At 34.8% G+C, this 18,742-nt stretch overlaps 1 protein-coding gene and 1 long non-coding RNA gene across 5 annotated transcripts; one reads left to right on the top strand and one right to left on the bottom strand.

Annotated features, from left to right (window-relative positions):
- Nucleotides 1–7,689: 7,689 nt before the first annotated feature.
- LOC104224950 (2-carboxy-1,4-naphthoquinone phytyltransferase, chloroplastic) lies at nt 7,690–13,746 on the top strand. Its single transcript, XM_009776681.2, has 13 exons — nt 7,690–7,777; nt 7,868–8,001; nt 8,851–9,097; nt 9,692–9,795; nt 10,529–10,600; nt 10,871–11,009; nt 11,963–12,069; nt 12,151–12,241; nt 12,346–12,384; nt 12,469–12,579; nt 12,846–12,911; nt 13,087–13,251; nt 13,372–13,746. The coding sequence occupies exons 2-12, from the start codon at nt 7,916–7,918 to the stop codon at nt 13,216–13,218; spliced, it is 1,194 nt and encodes a 397-aa protein (XP_009774983.1). The 5' UTR covers nt 7,690–7,777; nt 7,868–7,915; the 3' UTR covers nt 13,219–13,251; nt 13,372–13,746.
- A 123-nt stretch (nt 13,747–13,869) lies between these two features.
- Nucleotides 13,870–18,509, bottom strand: LOC104224951 (uncharacterized). Of its 4 annotated transcripts, none has more exons than XR_710462.2 (4): nt 18,118–18,509; nt 17,920–18,004; nt 15,681–17,482; nt 13,870–14,289 (listed from the first exon to the last, which is right to left on the bottom strand). It is a non-coding gene; the product is annotated as an uncharacterized lncRNA (long non-coding RNA). The 4 variants fall into 4 exon arrangements; XR_710463.2 differs by having other exon boundaries at nt 17,920–18,244; nt 18,349–18,509; XR_011404920.1 differs by having other exon boundaries at nt 15,681–15,788; nt 16,361–17,482; nt 17,920–18,507.
- Between the last annotated feature and the right edge of the window lie 233 nt (nt 18,510–18,742).

The following is an 18,742-nucleotide window of genomic DNA, read 5'->3' as shown; positions in this document are numbered from 1 at the left end:
GAAGGATCGAGACCACGGACCGAGTACCATTCTTTGAGGTCTATCGGCACCTGACCTGGGGATAACGTTGGTCGTAACCCCAACGGTCATAGGGAGTTTCTGAAGAGTGCAGCCGGGGCCGACAAAATCTGTCAGGCTAGTCTGAAGCTAGTCTGAGCCTCCATCATGAAGTTAGCCAGCTGTCCCATCCCGGTTCCTTTATCATTAATGTATTTTATACCATGTTGGGATTTCCCTTCCTATATAAGGGAGACCCTTGACACTTTGTAACCCCTTGTTGCTCCCGCAACTCCATAATAAAATATAGAAAAATACTCTTTTTGCTCTCTCATATACTCTCTTGATATTATTGCTTTCATTCTTATCTTCTTATTTGTTCATCATTTATTGCTTATCATTGGCCATAAAGAGCCTTTATTGATTATTTCATATCTATTAGCCCTACCCCGATCACCCACGATAGCTCAAGTCTGAGCCCCGGAATCGACCTCGAGGCTCCAGATCGACAAGCTCGAGGCCCTGAATAACTGACCTATTGGTTTGATTGTAGCTCCCTCCTTAACTTTATTTCGTCTCTAAATCTCATATACTTAGCATCAACTTCTTAACAAACTAGTATAAAAATAGATCGCGTATTTTTAGAGTCCTATCAACAAATTTAATTGTTATTACCACACGGTAAACAAAAACATGTTAGGAAGGTAATTTGCATGAGGCCTAACTATGCTAGAATCAAACAGGTCAAAAGGAACATAGGAGCACTCAAGTTTTCTTTCCTCAATTTCCTAAAACTAAAAATTACTCGGTTCAAGTTACATCCCTTGAAAAAGAATCAATGCCAAAAGAAAAATCAAGGGAGATTATTATCTACCTACGGTTAACTAAAATTTTAAAAAAAAATATTTTTGAAATTTTTCATTGTACCTTAATCCCTTAAGAAAGTTGTCCAAGAGATCCATCATCAGGAAAAGTCCTATTTTTTAGTTAAATTAATACAACTAAGATATCATAGAAAATCACCCAGACAATCTCATCACCTCACACTTAAAATTGTGCATTATCCCCAATGCACACCATAAATAGTAAGAGGGTGAAAGAAACTCCCTAGTAGGCCAAAGGCTGAAGCATCAACAGCTCATGGGATACTCAGACTTCTCTCCGCCCTGGTCCTTGGTGCGGGTACCTCACACTTAGTTCCAACCATCTGGTTTGCTTTTTCTTCCTTCTAATAGATTTCCTTTACATGCTCCTACAAAATTAAAAAAAAAACTACACTACAAAAATAACACAATTATAAAAAGTAAACAAATAAAAAATAAATAAACAGTAAAGTTGGGTTGCCTCCCAATAAGCGCATAATTTAACGTCGCACCACGACATGAATCACTTTCTGCCTCTACTTTGAACTTATGAATTGGACCCCAAGTTTTGATTTTGTTCTCTGATCATGCTCTTGGGGTGGTGTATAGCCTTGAAAGCCAAAGGTTAAATAATTCTTTATGCACTTTTTAGCTTTAAGCTGTGGAGTATCACCTTGCCTAGATGGCCTCAAAAATTTCAAAATATATGGCTCGTCTACCTCTTCCCTTGTCTTCTTTCTACGCTCATAAGGATCCATTGGCATCTCACCATCCGAACACAATGTAGAGAAGTGTTTGGAATGAGGTCCAACACGCTCAAATACCTGAACTTCGATATGTTCAACATCCTCTATACCAATGACACTAGAGTCAAATGAATATTTATCCTCAATGTCCTCGGTTGACTCTAGTGCCACGCCTTCAACATCGGGATCCTTAAATTCTAGTTGGCTAGGTTGTTTGTGTTCTACTCTGATCTCCTCCATCAAAGTGTTAACTGTTGACTCTAATTCACATTGTTTTTGGCTACTATCCACCATATTGACTTGTCGAACATTCAAAGTTTCGACCACTTGACTCACTTGAGCCTTCAAGTTGTGAATAGTTGTCTCTTACCTTAGTATCTATAATTGTGTGTTACTATTTTGTTCCACAAGGCACATTAACATATCTTTGATCTCCTTTAGGTCATCATCCCCAGGTTCTTTGTTCCTAGTAACTTCACAAGTAAAAGTAGAACCAACCATCATAATAAGGGGTGGGGAGGATAAGAAATATAAGCACAACCACTAAAGTAATCATCTTGACCACCACATATATCACACACATTCCACACATGAGATTGAGTTGGAGCACATAACTCGCTCTCGGAATATATTGATAATTTTGGCACGAGTGGTTTCCTCTATAATATGCATGAGGGAGATAAAAATTAGAATTATCAATATCAAAACTCCCATAATTTCAAGATGCCATGTTTCTCTAATCAACAAGTAAAACTAAAATAAAAAAATTAAATACTAAAAAAAAGTTCAGACTTGAAACCTAGCAATATGTACAACTACAACTACACCGTTAGCTCCGTGGCAACGGTGCCAAAATTTGACCACGCCCAACTCTAGTCCTAAAAAGGACTAAGTGGTCGTTGCAAATATAATCCGATTTACAAGTCCATAGTCGAATCCCATATAGAACTAAGGCTTAATTATTGTTGTTTAATATCACTAAGAAAGCAAGCTCGAACAAATTTTGAAATTATAAAGATAGAGATTTTATTTCTAACTAATTAAGTAGTAAAATATAACCTAGAGATACTCAGTTTTGGAGAAAAAATTAAGGAGAGGCCTAGGGTTACGATTTCTCCTATTGTTGGAATCTCCCCCACTATGTTTCCAATAAATTCGTCTAAGCATTTTCTACCGATTGTGAGCACTGAGTGTCGTAGCTCTCTCTCGAGCAACTACCATAATTTACTAGTCATATTCTCTCGAACTACGCTAGCTGCCACTAATTCACCGCTCACTACGATCGCACCAAGGTTTCGTTATCTCTAATCATGTGATGTTGTTTAACAACTACCAAAATATGTATCCTCTCTTGAGTAATATACACACTAAATAGACATAGTTAAATGAGAGCTTTTCAATTAACAACAACAAAAATAAAGTTGAACAAGTAGAGAAAGATCAACGGCAAATTTATATTAAACATAGTGAACAAATCATCCTCCAATAGGTTCCATCAACCCTAGATGGGAAGGTTTAGCTACTCATAACCATACTAACAATCATGATAATAATTGAAAGTATTAAAATACAGATTAAAGAAGAATGGAAGAGAAAACTTGTGTGATTCATTGCTTCCAAGTGTTCTCGTAGCCTTTTTCCTCTCCAATAATGTCTCACACCTAAGAAATAGGTTTAGAACCCCTTTTATACATGGTGGGACGTGTAGGGTCGAAACTACCAAGTCCTAGCTGAATTAGGATGAAATTTGTCTTTGGGCGTTTCGCATGGCGCCTAGCGCCAACCTGGACATCAAACTTTTTTCACTTTTGTGTTCTGCTACTCTTGGCGTTTTGGTTGGTGCATGACGTGAACCTGGGCACCAAAGCCATACTTCCTCCAAATTCTTCCGTTTTATTTACTAGAATTTTCATGCAAGTTTGCCAAATCACTTCTATTTGACTCCTACACATATAAATACCATTATTAAGCTCGAGTCACAAATATTCACACTAAAGTTAACAAAATTGAGGCATAATGCAAGGGAAATTATATGTAAAAAAATGAATTTTTAGTCTAACATCAATTCCCTCTGTACTATATATTGCCATGGTTTGTAGTATAAGAACAAATTAATAATAAAGTTTCCGGGACTTAACTTTGGGATATTGTCGGATAGGAGGTCTCAAAATGTTGGAATAAGTGTTTCAATAAATTTGAAACAATGTATTTTATCAAAAAATCTTTTGATTTCAAAGTAAAAGAATCTCATGTGAAATGAATTTGGAGAATTTATTAGATTCATTCTGGATTTGCTAAAAACGTTCTTGGTTTTGACAAATACGTACATTATGATATCCCGAAAATTTTTATACAACTGACACTAGTTGTATGAATGAGACAATTTTTGTTTCATAGTTTTGTGGACCCAAATTTCTGTGGACCCAGAAGTGTAAGATTGGGGTTCACAAATTTGTGAAACAAAAAGGAACCTCATACAACTAGTGTCAGTTGTATGATACACAAAATAAAACTTCTCAACGAGTAACGTTCTTAAATGTTATTTCTGGTATGGCTTAGTTAAATTCCGAAGATAGGGCTTTCTTTTATTCTTCTGTCCCAACTCTTTTTAAGACACGTCTTGACGTCCATTTAAGCCAAGCAAATCCTATTTCAGATCTCTATATTACTTATTATCTGTGTTCTGAAAAAAAATTGATGATATTTCGGTTTGCATACAATTGGTTGATATTATTATGTTATACATGTTCTAACGTCTAATGCCCATATAATCTTTCGCGCTTGAATAACAATGAATATAAAAGAGAGAGAAAATGCAAAGTCATGGTTTTGATTGAATCAAGTGATGACATGTCAAAAAATTGCCTCACCGCCTTTGACTCTAGGCTGCAATAATATGAAAACCAGAGGCAATTGGTCAATTGTTAAATAAGAAACTCCTTATATGAAGTCATGCCTCCTTTTCTACTTATAACGTGTTTGATCAAGTTTTTAAAAAATTAATCGTACTTTTGTGGATGGAGATTTGAGGTGCTTGGCAAAAAATAAAAAGTGCTTTCTATTGTTGGTGAGAAGTTCCAAAAAGCAGAAGTAGGTTCTTGAAATTTTATTTTTTTCAGGACAAAATTATCTTTGCCAAAAATTTATTTACTAAACTACATCTCATTCAGTTAGTTACCTATAATCCTGTATCTCTCAAATATAAATACAACCCTCTTCTCCTTTATTCAATTTTGGTTTAACTATATATATATATATATATATATATATATATATATATATATATATATATATATATATATATATATATATATATATATATTATGCCTTAAATTTTACCTAAATTGAAGTAAAAACTTTATTAAAATATTTCATAAAAAATATTAAATTTATTTTTGTAGACCTTAGTCTTATCTTTTTTTCATAATTTGATACTCAAAAAAATTTGAAAAATAATTGATCAAAACATAATTTGTTTATCAAATACTAAACAAAATCACTTCCTCAAATAAAATGAGAAAATACAAATTATTTCTCTTCAAACATACTTTTTTAAAAAGCTATTTAACAAATGTATTTCTTAAATTAAGCCGTTCTTAGAAGTTTGACCAAATATGCTTCTAGTTTTGCATTCCCCACCAAAAGTAAGAAAGGAACAACGAAAAAAACTATTGATATTTATGGGTTAGCCCAAAATTGAAAGCAGAAAACAATATTAAATAAAAAAGGCAATTTACATCAATAGCCACTTTCAATGGTGCTGCTTAAACTATAATCAATTTAAAAATTAGTACAAATGTAATTACTTCTTGATTTGAGCGATAGAGATCCACTTTTTTTTACAACTATTCGCTACTTCTTCTTCTTCTCATGATGTTCTTCACGCGAACTAGCAAATGCTTCCAATAAGCCAATCCCTAGGAAACGAAGAAGGCACTTGATATTTATGGGTTAGCTCAAATTGAAATAAAACAAATAGGGTGATTTGCAGTCGTACCTTATATTTGTGCCACCTTTTAACGTGTATCCTATTTTTAAAAATTATTGATTTGGTAGCAAGCTGACAGAAAATCCATAATAATATGACAATTACACCCTGACAAAAGATATAAAACATGAATCACGCATTAATCGCGTGATTTGCAACCTCATTCGTGAGAAAAGATCTCCTCCTCTCCTCTCAGCAGCTTTATCAAAAAATTAGAAACTTATCCAGATTCATCTTCAGAATCACACTTGCATGAAGTTATTTCATGTTGAAGCTAAAACTTCATGTTAATGTAGCATGGAGTTGTTTCATGTTGAAGCTAAGACTTCATGCTAATATAGCATGAAGTTGTTCCACATTGAAATTAAAACTTCATGCTAATGTATGATGAAGTTATATATTGTACAGTCTACATTTTTGTCATGAGTTTTATCCGAAACTTCAGTCTAAGCATGCTGAAGTTATTTAGTTCATTTGCTAAAACTTCAGACTAATCGTGCTTAAGTTTTTTTAGTTCATTTGCTAAAACTTCAGACTAAACAAGTTTTATAGTTCATTTGCTAAAACTTAACCAAACATGCTTAAGTTTTTTTGTTCATTTGCTAAAACTTCAGACTAAACATGCTTAAGTTTTTATCTTGCAGTATGTAATTTTCTAACGAGTTTTTGCTAATGCATGCTAAAGTTATTTAATTCTTTTGTTAAAACTTTAGACAAAACATGCTGAAGTTATTTAGTTCATTGGCTAAAACTTCAGACTAAACATGCTTAAGTTATTTAGTTCATTTGTTAAAACTTCAGACTAAACATGCTTAAATTTTTGTATTGTAGGATGTAATTTTCTAATGAGTTTTTGCTAATACATGCTGAAGTTATTTAGTTCATTTGCTAAAACTTCATACCAAAACGTGCTAAAGTTTTGTAACGCAGTCAACAGTTTTGTCTTGAGTTTTATCCGAAACTTCAATTTAAACAAGCTGAAGTTTTTTAGTTCATTTGCTAAAACTTCAGCCTAAGCATGCTTAAGTTTTTGTCCTGCAGTTTGTCAATAGTCTTTTATTAAAGAAGGGCAAAATCTTCTTTTTAAAATGCTTTTAACAAAAAAAATGGGTACGGATGCAAACGAAAAAATAAAACGGGTATAAGTTAAAAGGAGGCGACCAAATAAGGCACCCCATGCAATTTTTACAAACAAATACTATTAAATTTAAAAGGATGATTTGCCCCCAATAACAACTTTTAATGGTATTATTTAAAATATAATCACAATTTGAATAGTGACTATGTTTGAAATAGCATAATTTAAAAGTGGATTCGATCTAATAGCATGTTTGGTAAAGGCGAAATAAAGGATACAACCTGTATACAATGGTGTTTACAAATGATACAACATGTATTGACTGTATTCAAACGCACAACGAATACAACCAAGACGAATACATAAATACAGAAAAATAAAATGCTTTTGCTAAGAGTCGAACTCAAGACTTTCAATAACTAAGCAAATGTTCTAACCAACTAAGCTATGAGAGCTGGTTGCTCAATTATATCAGTTCAAAACAATTAATATCTTGTTTTGTGGATTACCTATAAAATTCAAATATAGGCATGAATAGTAAACTTGTTGAAAGTATAGCTACAAATAGTAAATATAGTGTATATGTTTGATGTGTCGCGTAATTTTCCTTTTAAAAATCAGCTTATTTTGAGAAGTGTTTTTCTTAAAAGTATTTTTTTTAAAAAAAAATATTTTTGGTGAGAAGTAGTTTGTGTTTGGTTACTTAATTTAAGAAGCATTTTTGAACATCAATTAGTATTTAACCAAATTTTTAAAAAGTGATTCTAATTGTATTTTTCTTAGAAATAGTTTTCAAAAAAAGTACTTATGAAAAAAAGTTGCTTTTCTGCTTCTTAAAGACTGATTCTGTTTTTATCAAAAGTATTTTATTTTATTTTTAAAATTTGGTCAAATACCTTAATTTCAAGGGAAAAAAAAAAATACTTTTAGCTTAAAAAAGTTTGGCTAACCGACTATAAAATTTGGTTTCTTAATAAGATAAAGTAGTGTGGCGTTATTCCTAGTTGACATGTCATTTTCTTATTGACCCGTCATGAGCTGACATTGTGAAGGCTCATCTTTTGCATCCTCGTAATCTTATTTCTTCCTTCTTGCTTACTGACCGGTAAAAAACTAGCAGTACAACTGCTGTCTTTTTAGATTCCTGATACGATAAAACTTTTATTTATTTTTTCTCTGCATTCCGAATTTGCAGTGTTGATGTTCCCAAAATCCAAACTTGAAAGCCTTGGGGGGAGTTGTGATGGCATTAGCAGCAGCCACTTTCAACGCTCCAATTCTTGCTTCTGGTTTCAATCTAAACAGCTTTATTGGCCGTACTTCTTCTAGGCAAGTACATTAATTTCCCTTGTATTCCTTACTTTGGAGTTGTGATTGTTGCATATTAATCCCAACTTAGAGTTTTTGACTGACAAATGTGTGAATATGAGCTTAATTCAAAAAGAGAAAAAACCAGAGTTGGTGTTAAATGAGTTTCTAAAAGAGAATTAGGAAGGTAATTTTGTGTAATAAAATAGTAGTTATCCAGTATTACTTAATGTTTTAAGGAATAAGTATAAAATTGAGCTCCTTTGAAGCTGAATATGCGAATGCTAGAATATGATTAAAGAACAGTTCCGCAGCACAATGTTTAGGCAAACAAATTCAAGTTCAACTTTTTCCCACATTTCTGACCTTGACATTTGTTAGGTGTTTAACTGATTTTCTTACCATATTTGGTTTTCCTGTCTCTTGAAGGAAAGGGCAACATATTTACCATAATTAGGTTTTCCTTCTTGTAGAAGCAAATTATAAATCTCCCATATTTAGCTAAGTCTCTTTTCTTGTAGGAAAAAGTTTGAACTTCTATAAATTAAGGATCCTTCCTTCTAATTCGGTAGCATCCATAATGTAGCCATAAAGGGTTTGAGAGCCATGTTTAGGGGGACTTTACGAGACAAGTGTTAGTTTGTCACTTGTGTTTGACTCTTCGTGAGGTTGTTCTCTCGATATTTTGTATTCTCTTTTATTATATTGGATTGTTCATCTCCGCCGTGGGCGTAGGTCAATTGGCCGAACTACGTTAAATATTTATGTCTCTTTTGTTGTCTTATTTATAGTCGTTGAAGGTTTGCTTTACTAGTTTTCACTTGACACCTGATTTTTTTGCGATTAACAACATTATGTGTGGCTTGACAGGAATTTTATTTTTAAGACTTGTTCCCTAGCATCACACGTCACACAAAGATCAATTGGAAGATCTGGCAATGAGATTAACTTTAGGCAGAAGGAAGTCAAGCATCGGCATTCAAGCCAGAGAGGTTTCTTCACATGTAGATATGATGCTACTACCTCTAAGGAAAATGAAGAAAATATTTCACAAGCTACTTTGATATGGAGGGCAATCAAATTACCAATATACTCCGTAGCACTAGTTCCTCTAACTGTAAGTTTTTAAGTTATTAAACTATGTTAGTGTTTTAGAGGCTCCTTTTGAGTTTTAATATTTTCAAATAGATATGTTATTTGAATTTGGGGTTTAGACGTACGGGGCCGAACTTGTTTCACATGTTTATTAAGATTTAAAATACATGCAATCATTAAGAGTGCCAGTCGTATGAAACCAAACTATACAATGCTGCCTGTGTATACTTCTTAAAGATGTTGTCTTGAATTGCTTAGCAAGAGAAGTGCAGTAGATCGTTCGATGATATTTGTTGAAAAGTTCCATTAGCAGATTGGATACGAGGCAGAATCGCCATGGTGAATAAACTAGATAAGCTGTTAGAACCTATGACTTCAACTTCACAAGAACTGCACAGAGAAATTACTGTAAACAGCATGACAAAATAACAAATTTAACAGCCTGAATTTTGTCATTCGGGAACAGGTAAACCTTAATTCACGAGAGTGATGATGGATACTAGATAGGGGGGAAATTTATGTGTTCCATTGATAGAGAACGACCATGTTGCTCAATGTTGGCCTGGTGGTTGAATGTCCTTTTAAATCTTACTGTTATTTTGCTGTTCATTAATAGGTGGGGAGTGCAGCTGCTTATTTGCAGACAGGCATCTTTTCTGCTAACCGTTATTTTATGCTGTTGGTGTCGTCAGTTCTTATCATCACTTGGCTTAATTTAAGGTGTGGATTTTACTGTCATTGAGAATTCTATTTACTACTTGATCTTGGTGGCAAGGTTGAACTACTTTGATGTGCATACAATCTAGTCAAAGTCATCTAGCTCATGAAGCACTTGATTAAATGACGATTAGATATAATCAAATCCTCTTCAACCAGCATGTTAGGAAGTGAGCTCATAGAGTCCTTTTAGGTTCATGTTGTTGCAACACTTAATAAAGAATGGGCAGGGGTAAGCTGTTTAGCTTAGAGGGGTTAGTTCTTGAAATAATCTTTCTTTTTTCCTCTACTCCTCTACCTTTTTTCTATTTACTTTTTATTATTTTTCTGTTCTCTCAGCCCTTATGTGTAATTCCAAAGTGCATTGGCAAGAATTGTACAACTTGAGATTGTTTCGAAATATGTGATAGTGATGTAAGAAGTATTGGGATCTTTTCGTTTGATTTATACTTTTGTAAAGGGAGAACTCAGTGTTGTATGGATAGATGGGCTAACTTAATAGATGACAGTGGTTGAGCGACAATCCCAATTTATACATACTCTTGACACTATCCTCGTGCAGACGTGCACTATGATAGAAATACATTTTACTTAACTTAGGAGAAAAAGAATTGTATCTTGTAGTACTCCGTGTGGTTTTTTATGGTTGTGTTTCACTTAAGGACTATTATGCCATTATTAAACATCTCCTCCATGGCTCTTTCACTCTTTATCAATATCTCTGAAATATGGGCAGCAACGACGTTTATGATTTTGACACAGGAGCTGATAAGGACAAGAAAGAGTCAGTTGTGAATATTGTTGGCAGGTAAAAGCTTATACCGCTAAGTTGCACCATTACTTTTTTTTCCTTTCTCTTTTTATCTTATGTTAATTGAGAGTGATATATTTTAATTTGCTGAGTGAGTTCGTGAATGTGTAGATTGAGCTCTTATTTCAGTTCGTGAACATGAATTGCTCCTGTGATTTTCCCTTATAAAGTTGCATTTAGACAGTGCTCATGCTGTAACCTTATATTTATTTGTTCATGGAATTACAGATTAAAGTTGACTCACTTTGCTTTATAATTTTGTGTAAGCCGCACGGGAACGTTCATTGCTGCTTACTTGTTACTTGCCCTTGGTTTCTTTGGGCTTACTTATACATCTGTGGAGGCTGCAAATATGCGTGCAATATTACTATTAGCTTCTGCAATCATTTGCGGTTACATATACCAGGTAGTAATTCGAATAATTCAAGCGTACTAGCATCTTCTATTTTTCTTATCTTCCATATTTCTATGTGCTATTTGGTTAGTATAGCAATTTGCCAAATTCAACATCTTACTTGAAGTGATAAAGATTTCCTTTATAAAGAAGAATTGGACTTCTTGACTAACAGTTCTTTCTCATAAGCCCAATAATTGCCATAACACTTGGAAAAACTTTCTGCTCACAATATCTAATCCAAGTGCTCTGAATCAATCAAGTAAGCCTCAATTCCAGTTCCCAATGGTTATAACCGATAAAGGAGTAGTAGTCAAATTAAGTTGCATCCAACTATAATGAGACATGGAAGAAGAGAGTGGGTGATAGGCTACTCTGTACATGATAGTTGGTAACTGTCTTGGTTCACTCAGTCGGTTAGTGGATAATTATCTATTGAAGTCGACTATATACTGATTGTTATTAGCGTTGACTGATGTGACCAAACCATTTTAGTTTCTTCAGGCAACTTCTCGGACTTCCATTTCTCTCTTTCTCACTCCTACTTTACTCTGCTTCTCAGCTGCATCTATTCAGAGGTCCATTGATGGAGCTTGCTCAATTTCAACTAGTTCTCATTAAAAAAAGAAAAAAGAATTCTAGTAGTTTCTATTCTAGCTGTCTTGTGCTCCATTTTATTCTCCAAGATAAACTACAAAGAGCTATTTTAATGATTTCGACATAGAATTGAAGAACTTTTATGCTCTCTCTCCCCCTCCCCCTCTCCCTTCCCCTCTCCCTCTCTCTCTCTCCCTCTCTCTCCCTCTCTCTCTCTCTCCCTCTCTCTCTCTCCCTCTCTCTCCCTCTCTCTCTCTCTCTCCCTCTCTCTCTCCCTCTCTCTCTCTCTCTCTCTCTCTCTCTGTTGTACCGTGTGTATTGTTATGTTTATAACTGAACTCCATTGCTTCTAATTAAATGTCTTGTAGTGCCCGCCATTTCGGTTAAGTTACCAAGGACTGGGGGAACCCTTGTGCTTTGCTGCATTTGGTCCTTTCGCTACTACTGCCTTTTACTTGCTTCAAAGCAGCACCAGGTTTGTGCTATTATTATTAACCATAAAATAATGAAAAAAGGTGTTTATGCCAACCTGAATCTGGTCTAATATGCTTTTCAGTGAGCTCCCAATCACTTGTACAATTCTTTCTGCATCAGCACTTGTTGGTTTAACTACATCACTTATCCTATTCAGTAGTCATTTCCACCAGGTATTAAAGTCTCCATACCTTCCGTGCCTCCACTCTTTTAGGAGAGAATTTGTTAACCAAAAGTGTTTACCAGTTGCAACTCATTCATCTGATGCAAACTTCAGGTAGAAGGGGATAAGGCCGTGGGAAAATTTTCTCCGCTGGTAAGTACACCTAGGTCAGACAATACAAGTTCAATTAGAAATGGAAGAACTAGTGGTCAATTGTATTTATGCCTTTGAGTTCAGGTTAGGCTTGGTACTCAAGCTGGTTCCAGAGTCGTAAAAGTGGGTGTGGCAGCACTCTATTCAGGGACGCTTCTTCTTGGTTTGACTCAAGCACTTCCATTTACATGCATTGTAAGTATTTATCTGGTTTCTTAATGTCGTTATGATAATTACTATGTTCTGACTATGTGCAGCGTACTTGTTTTGGGAAGCTTTGCTCATTTGGTTTTAACCAGAAACAATTTCCTGAACCCTTTAGTCACACTAAAGAAGTCTTTACTAAGTTATGAAGAGACCTGTTATTGACTTTGTGTTGGCAACTTTAATGTTATTTTTTAACTTGAAATTTTGAATACTTAGATAGTTTCACTATGTAATCCAGTATCATTTTCTTCCAGATTCTTTGTGCTTTAACAATTCCAGTGGGAAAACTGGTCGTTAGCTATGTGGAGAACAACTATGAGGTGAGTGAAGATTTTGTTTTGTTCTTCCACAAAAATCTCGTCTTGGTCATTGTTGGGTTACTGTCGGAAAAATTGTATGTGCAAATGTATATCCTCTTCTGACTTTATCTACTTTGCTGTCTTTTTGGGCAAGAAATGTTCATTTGCCTCATGATGTTAAACTTCAATTTTATAGGACAAAGGAAAGATCTTTATGGCAAAGTATTACTGTGTGAGACTTCATGCTCTATTTGGAGTGGCTTTGGCTGCTGGTTTGGTAGCAGCTAAAATGGTTGCTAGATATCATGTTCCAAAACCATTATTCTGATTCACCATTGCTTCCAGAATCAGAATTCATCAGGTGAAGCTTTTCGCAGTTATCTTCAAGAGCTTACACTTGTTTATTTAGCATAGGGAAGTATGAGTCTAGGATTTACGCGATAATTACTTTTCCTGATTTAGTGGCTGCATCTGATCTCAGGAACTACCTGGCGCGAACGCTCATTGTGGCTGAGAGTCCTACAGGCATCATGGAGCAAATTTCTACAAACTTAGGCTCTTTCGAATGTAAATTACAAGCAGAACTTTCTACACAGGGAAATTAGAAAGGCTGCAAAGTTCATGGCAATAGCCTCAGTGGTACTCATCGAATAGCCTGCACAGTCTTCTCGGTTCAATTGTCATGGGGACATTCAAATTGCCCTTAGTTCAATAAATTTCCATTTTTTACGGTATTAGACTTAAGCACTGTGCTTGTTGCAATCTATTATTCCTCCAGATTTTGCTGCATTTCCACTTGTAAACTTGATAGATTTTGTCGGAAAAAGGATATAGAAAAGTTCTGATACTAGAGAAACTAATTAGTGAGGAATCATATAGCTAGCTCAACGTGCTCGGAAGAAAGGCACAGTGTTTATTTGTAAAATCAAAGCCTAAAGGCATCATTGGACTTTTTGACTCCAAACGCGCCTGCAGTATCCATCCATAAGAAAACTTCAATAGATATGCCAAATCAGCAAAAGAAGTATATAATATGCACGCATACTGCGCCATTAGCCAATTATTGTCTTGCTTCAATCTCCAAACAAGAAAAGAAAATGAGTTACCAAACAAAAAAGAACATGACCATAACAATTTTTTAACAGTACACCTTAACAATCTGGTGCAGCATTCTACATTTAGAAAGGTGTGTTTTTCAGCTTGGTGTTTACTTCATTCTGCGCCAGTAGCCAAATTTTATCTTGCTTCAATCTCCAAGAAAGGTCTGTTTATCAGATTGGTGCTTGAAACTCGGGTGCGGTGCTGACAGCCGGGAAAATGAGAAAGCGCAGAATTACATATGTTAGCTGTCAGCTGGTGCTTCATGTGCAAATGCTCAGTTGTGAATGTGAGCTACCTCCTGTTACATTGCAAAGTGGAAACACAGCTGTGGTAAGAGTACTGAATTGGTTCGGAGTACAGTGAACGATGCCAGGCATAATAAGAGAGTTAAGATAGCTAAGCATAGGGGAGAAGGAAGAAGAGATGTAACTTTTTAGTGCATCCACGAGGTTCCAGTTTGTATGGATCAAGTGTGGTTCTCTACTTTTTGGTATACTTGTTGTATAACAAGTTCATTAATAAAATTATAGACAATTTTATTTCGAATCAGAGACATGTTAGTTGCCAATACTCTAACTATACATTGTCACACATTACCATGCATTGTCATCAAGGAGTGTGCACACAGAGTTTTGTGAAGAGGCTGCTGCAACAACTTCCATACCATTCCAGGGCAGAATGACAGAATGAGTATGCTGAAGGAAAATAAGGACAAATGCGCCAAAGTCCACATTTAAGAGTCATCAGACACTTAAGGTTAGCAGATATGACAAATCAAAAAAATAATGATGAATCACTGCTCATATCCAGGAGGATGAGTTTCTTTTGATATTAGAATTAACCAAACTGGATTTCCGCCAATCACCCTGAACTACTTCATCTTTGAAGGATAGAAAAAATTAGATGTTACTAATATGGGGTAAAAAGCTAGTTTAATTTCTTTATAACAGGAAAGACAGAAAATTTGGCAAATAAGAAACCAGAAACCCAGTTGTCACTAAGTAGTATAAAGCATGTGGTTTTTGCTATCTATGGCTTGTGTTTAAAAATGCCAACCATCATTAAACTTAGAGATCTTTAAAATGTTAACTATCATAAGAAAATTTTAGAACTATACATTTGATTAACTTAGAGATCTTATCTAAGATTCTCAGTACAGGAAGCAAGGGTCCACTCGTTTCAAATCACCATTCACGAGCAAATACATTCAAAACTCGTTCTCAATCCAAACCATTCAGGAGAAACACAGATTAAGAGGGAAACGAGTGAAAATTCCCAATATTTGGGTTAACAAAACCGTTAAATTAGTCAGTGCATGCCTTTTCTGTTCTTGTTCAGATGAAGCTTTCAACAGAGGTTTAGGAGCCAGACTAGAAAGAGAAAAGAATGAAGACTTCAACATAGATGCACAAGAATGGAAAAGAAGAACAAGCAGCCTCATATGTGTTAAAGCTTAGATTTATATTTCTTTCCAAATTTGTTTCAACATAAAGAAAGAATAACAGAGAAATTGGAAAAACACGAGGCTCATAGTTAAGAAAAGAGACAGAATGAAAGGAAACTTACAGGCAAACACCAAGAATATAAAGTTAAAGATAAACAATAATCACAAAAATCAGAGAAAAGAAAAATCAGAAAAAGGACAAAACAAATTAAAGGAAGAAGGGCTTGAAGGAGACGTTACATTACCTGAATCCATAGGTGCCAGCAAATTCACGGACAAGATTTCCAGCATACTGCAACTCTTGGAAGGGACCTTACTACAAGGTGATGTGAGCCATCAAGGGCCCGCACAAGCTATGTGTAAAAGTTCATAATTAGAGACCGCTAAATAGGTATAACGAAGGAATTAATTCTTGCTTTTGAGACGATGTGGGACAAAGTAGCATGCAGATACGGTCATATCTTCCATCTTTACAACTGCACGTACATTGCTGAATTATTAAGCTACCATTTATTTCTACATCTAAAACTACATCTTTCCAATACTACTTTTGACACCAAAATCACGATATAAAGCATGTGATCTCTAGAAAGGTGATTCTCTCTATTCTTGTTTAAGAGTGACAGATGATAGCAGCCTCCTAGATTGATTGTGGCTGAATTAATATACTTTTAACTATCATACGAGTGCCTAATTAATGTGACTCTACAAGCTAAGTCGACGGTCATTAAGGATTTCAAATGTAATGAATGGAAACTACCAGCTACCAGTATCGTAAATTTGGCTTAACATCAGGAGTACAAATTCACAAGAAAATAGATCAATAGATTACCTATTTACACCCTATAGCAAATAATACCACCTATGAAGGGTAAAAAAATCACAAACAATAGGCTCAGACAAGAGAACAAGCAAAGAGTACAACCTGGTTGACACTGCGATATGCCGATATCTCCTCAAAGAGTAAGCCGTCATTGCACTTGGTTTGTGAGAAAGATAGATAAGACCATAACAAAGTCCGACCACCACATTTTTGGCATACATAGCAATTCTCATGAAAAGAATAGTTCCTAATATAAATATGATATTACTTGGTTTAAAAGAGTTGGAGAGACATCCGTCCAAGAAACATGTCACCTTTACTGCCACTTGTTGCATGTCTTCAAGGTCTTCGTATAGGAAATAGGCATACACAATTCATACCTTGAGAGGTCATTTGGTTCACAGACTAATTTATGCAGGGATCATGATAAAGGATTTTCATGCGGTGAATGACAATGTCGAGATTGTTATGAGGTGAATAATTGTTATGAAGGGATAAGCATTGTTTATGCTTCTAGATACTCTTATCCAAATATCACTAATACATTATTATTTTTCCATATCCTATCCCGCACAAGATAATACATCGATTCACGCATAAATTATGTTGGTATTAGCTATACATATTTTAGTACCACAACAGAAGATGTACTTGCAATGCATATTTTTACACTGGGGACCAAATGTTGTACTAGTTATGCGGAAACTAAATTAGCAATAGTAAATTAGTTATCCAGAATTTTATGTGAGATTATACTTCCTGATCTGGCCAACAATTTTCTAGACAGGACTGGATCAGATACCCTATTTTTAATTCTATTTACCTCCCATTTTGCGTAGTGCCCAACCAGGAAACTGAAAGTCCATATTCGCCTACGTAATCTCCTTGTACATTGACGCTAGTCTATCTCCTTTATAAAAAAACACACTAGTCTATTTAATGATTCTTATTTGTTCACCAAAGGAATAGCCAGATAAAAGGCCAAATGAGCATCTAATCAGATCTTAGAGTATATCAAGAAACATCAATTATCTCTTTATTTGAATAAATGCCATGAAAAAGAAATACTAATTGTTATCAAATGAAATACGTAGGAAGATAAGAAATGTCATGAAACAAGAAATAAAAAAGTATCAGTCAGAAGATAACAGTGGAATCTTATCTGCTGCAATAATCTGCATTAATTTTCTCCTTGTATCATCTGTTGTAGAGGGCTCCGCTCGCCTTTACCATTATAAGGATACAGACACGCACACAAACACACATTTAGAAAGTGAAGAGGCCTTTACATACCAAACTTAAAAACCAATATGATCGTTTACACCGACCAATGGCATAACATGCTTCAAACCTTGCAAACCACTACCACCACTCAGGAGAAATAACACATGGAATGTTTGAGGACTCGTACAGAATAAACGGAAAACACTATTTAGAACCACCTCATCTTCCCCTGAATTACATGCCAGCTAATGCAAGAAGTAATTTCATCTTAAGCCTCCCCCCCCCCCCAAAAAAAAAAATGACTCATCTTGCATTAAAGCAAAAGTTGTGGTCTTGGCAAGAGATTATAATCTAATTATAGTTGTTCAAACTTCAAATTGACATTGGTGATCACCTCTAAAACTTAAACAAATTTAGTTTTCTAGTCAATTGCTTACATCTATATTTGCTTTTTCATGTCCATTTTATCTTCTTTGAAATTACAAACTGTATTGTGTCCCTTTGCCTTTTCAGCTTTACACCCTGTGCACCAAATATAAGCACTATTAAGTAACCAAACAACTACATAGACAAAAATGTGAAAGTTTAATAATACAAAACTGAGATGAAACAAAAGAAAGAAAATGATTGTTTACTGAAGAGAAGGGCCATGTAAGTTTGCTATTGCAGAATGTTTTGTGCCTGTCTCTATACAATGTAGAAAATTGCAATAAAGGATTTCCAAAATTATAATTAATGGGATCTTTTCCACATTCTTGATTCCTACAAAAAAAAAAATTATTTACCCCTAAAATTGCAATACCTAGATAGAAATCGAAGCTGAAATTGAAAGAGCAATACATTTGGGTCTAAGGAATGTAACCAACCCGAATGGGATATAAATGGCGAGGATTACAACATCCTAGGGTTTCGACAGAGCTGATTTGGGAATTGGTTTGCATCCGGGTCATGGACCCTTTTGGTAGAAATCACACCACGTATTGCTGAATTGTGAAGTTAAGTTTTTCAAATCTAAAATTGCAATACTTAGATAGAACTTAAGTTTTTCAAATCAAATTTTCAGGACAAAAATATTCTAAATTGTCGTGAAGTTAAGATTTTTAATTAAAAATTTCTGGACAAAATAAGTAATGATTAATCTCTAAATAGCATCCCTAAGAATGATATGTGTGCAGTTGTTGCTCACTCTTTTGTGTTACTCAATTTGTTGGGTCACCATAAAGACCAAGGAGAGCAACTTTCTGTTGAGATAAAAGATGT

Source organism: Nicotiana sylvestris, chromosome 1, assembly GCF_000393655.2.
Source record: "Nicotiana sylvestris chromosome 1, ASM39365v2, whole genome shotgun sequence".
Taxonomy (NCBI): domain Eukaryota; kingdom Viridiplantae; phylum Streptophyta; class Magnoliopsida; order Solanales; family Solanaceae; genus Nicotiana; species Nicotiana sylvestris.
Note: the sequence above shows the minus strand (reverse complement) of the source record. Positions and strands in the feature narration are given on the sequence as shown.

What these genes read in the sequence shown, in the direction of transcription:
- LOC104224950 (XM_009776681.2), top strand. Translation starts at nt 7,916, where the DNA reads ATGGCATTAGCAGCAGCCACTTTCAACGCTCCAATTCTTGCTTCTGGT. An exon ending in ATTGGCCGTACTTCTTCTAG is followed by an intron (nt 8,002 to 8,850) that starts GCAAGTACATTA and finishes GTGGCTTGACAG; the next exon opens with GAATTTTATTTTTAAGACTT. An exon ending in GTTGTGAATATTGTTGGCAG is followed by an intron (nt 10,601 to 10,870) that starts GTAAAAGCTTAT and finishes ATTTTGTGTAAG; the next exon opens with CCGCACGGGAACGTTCATTG.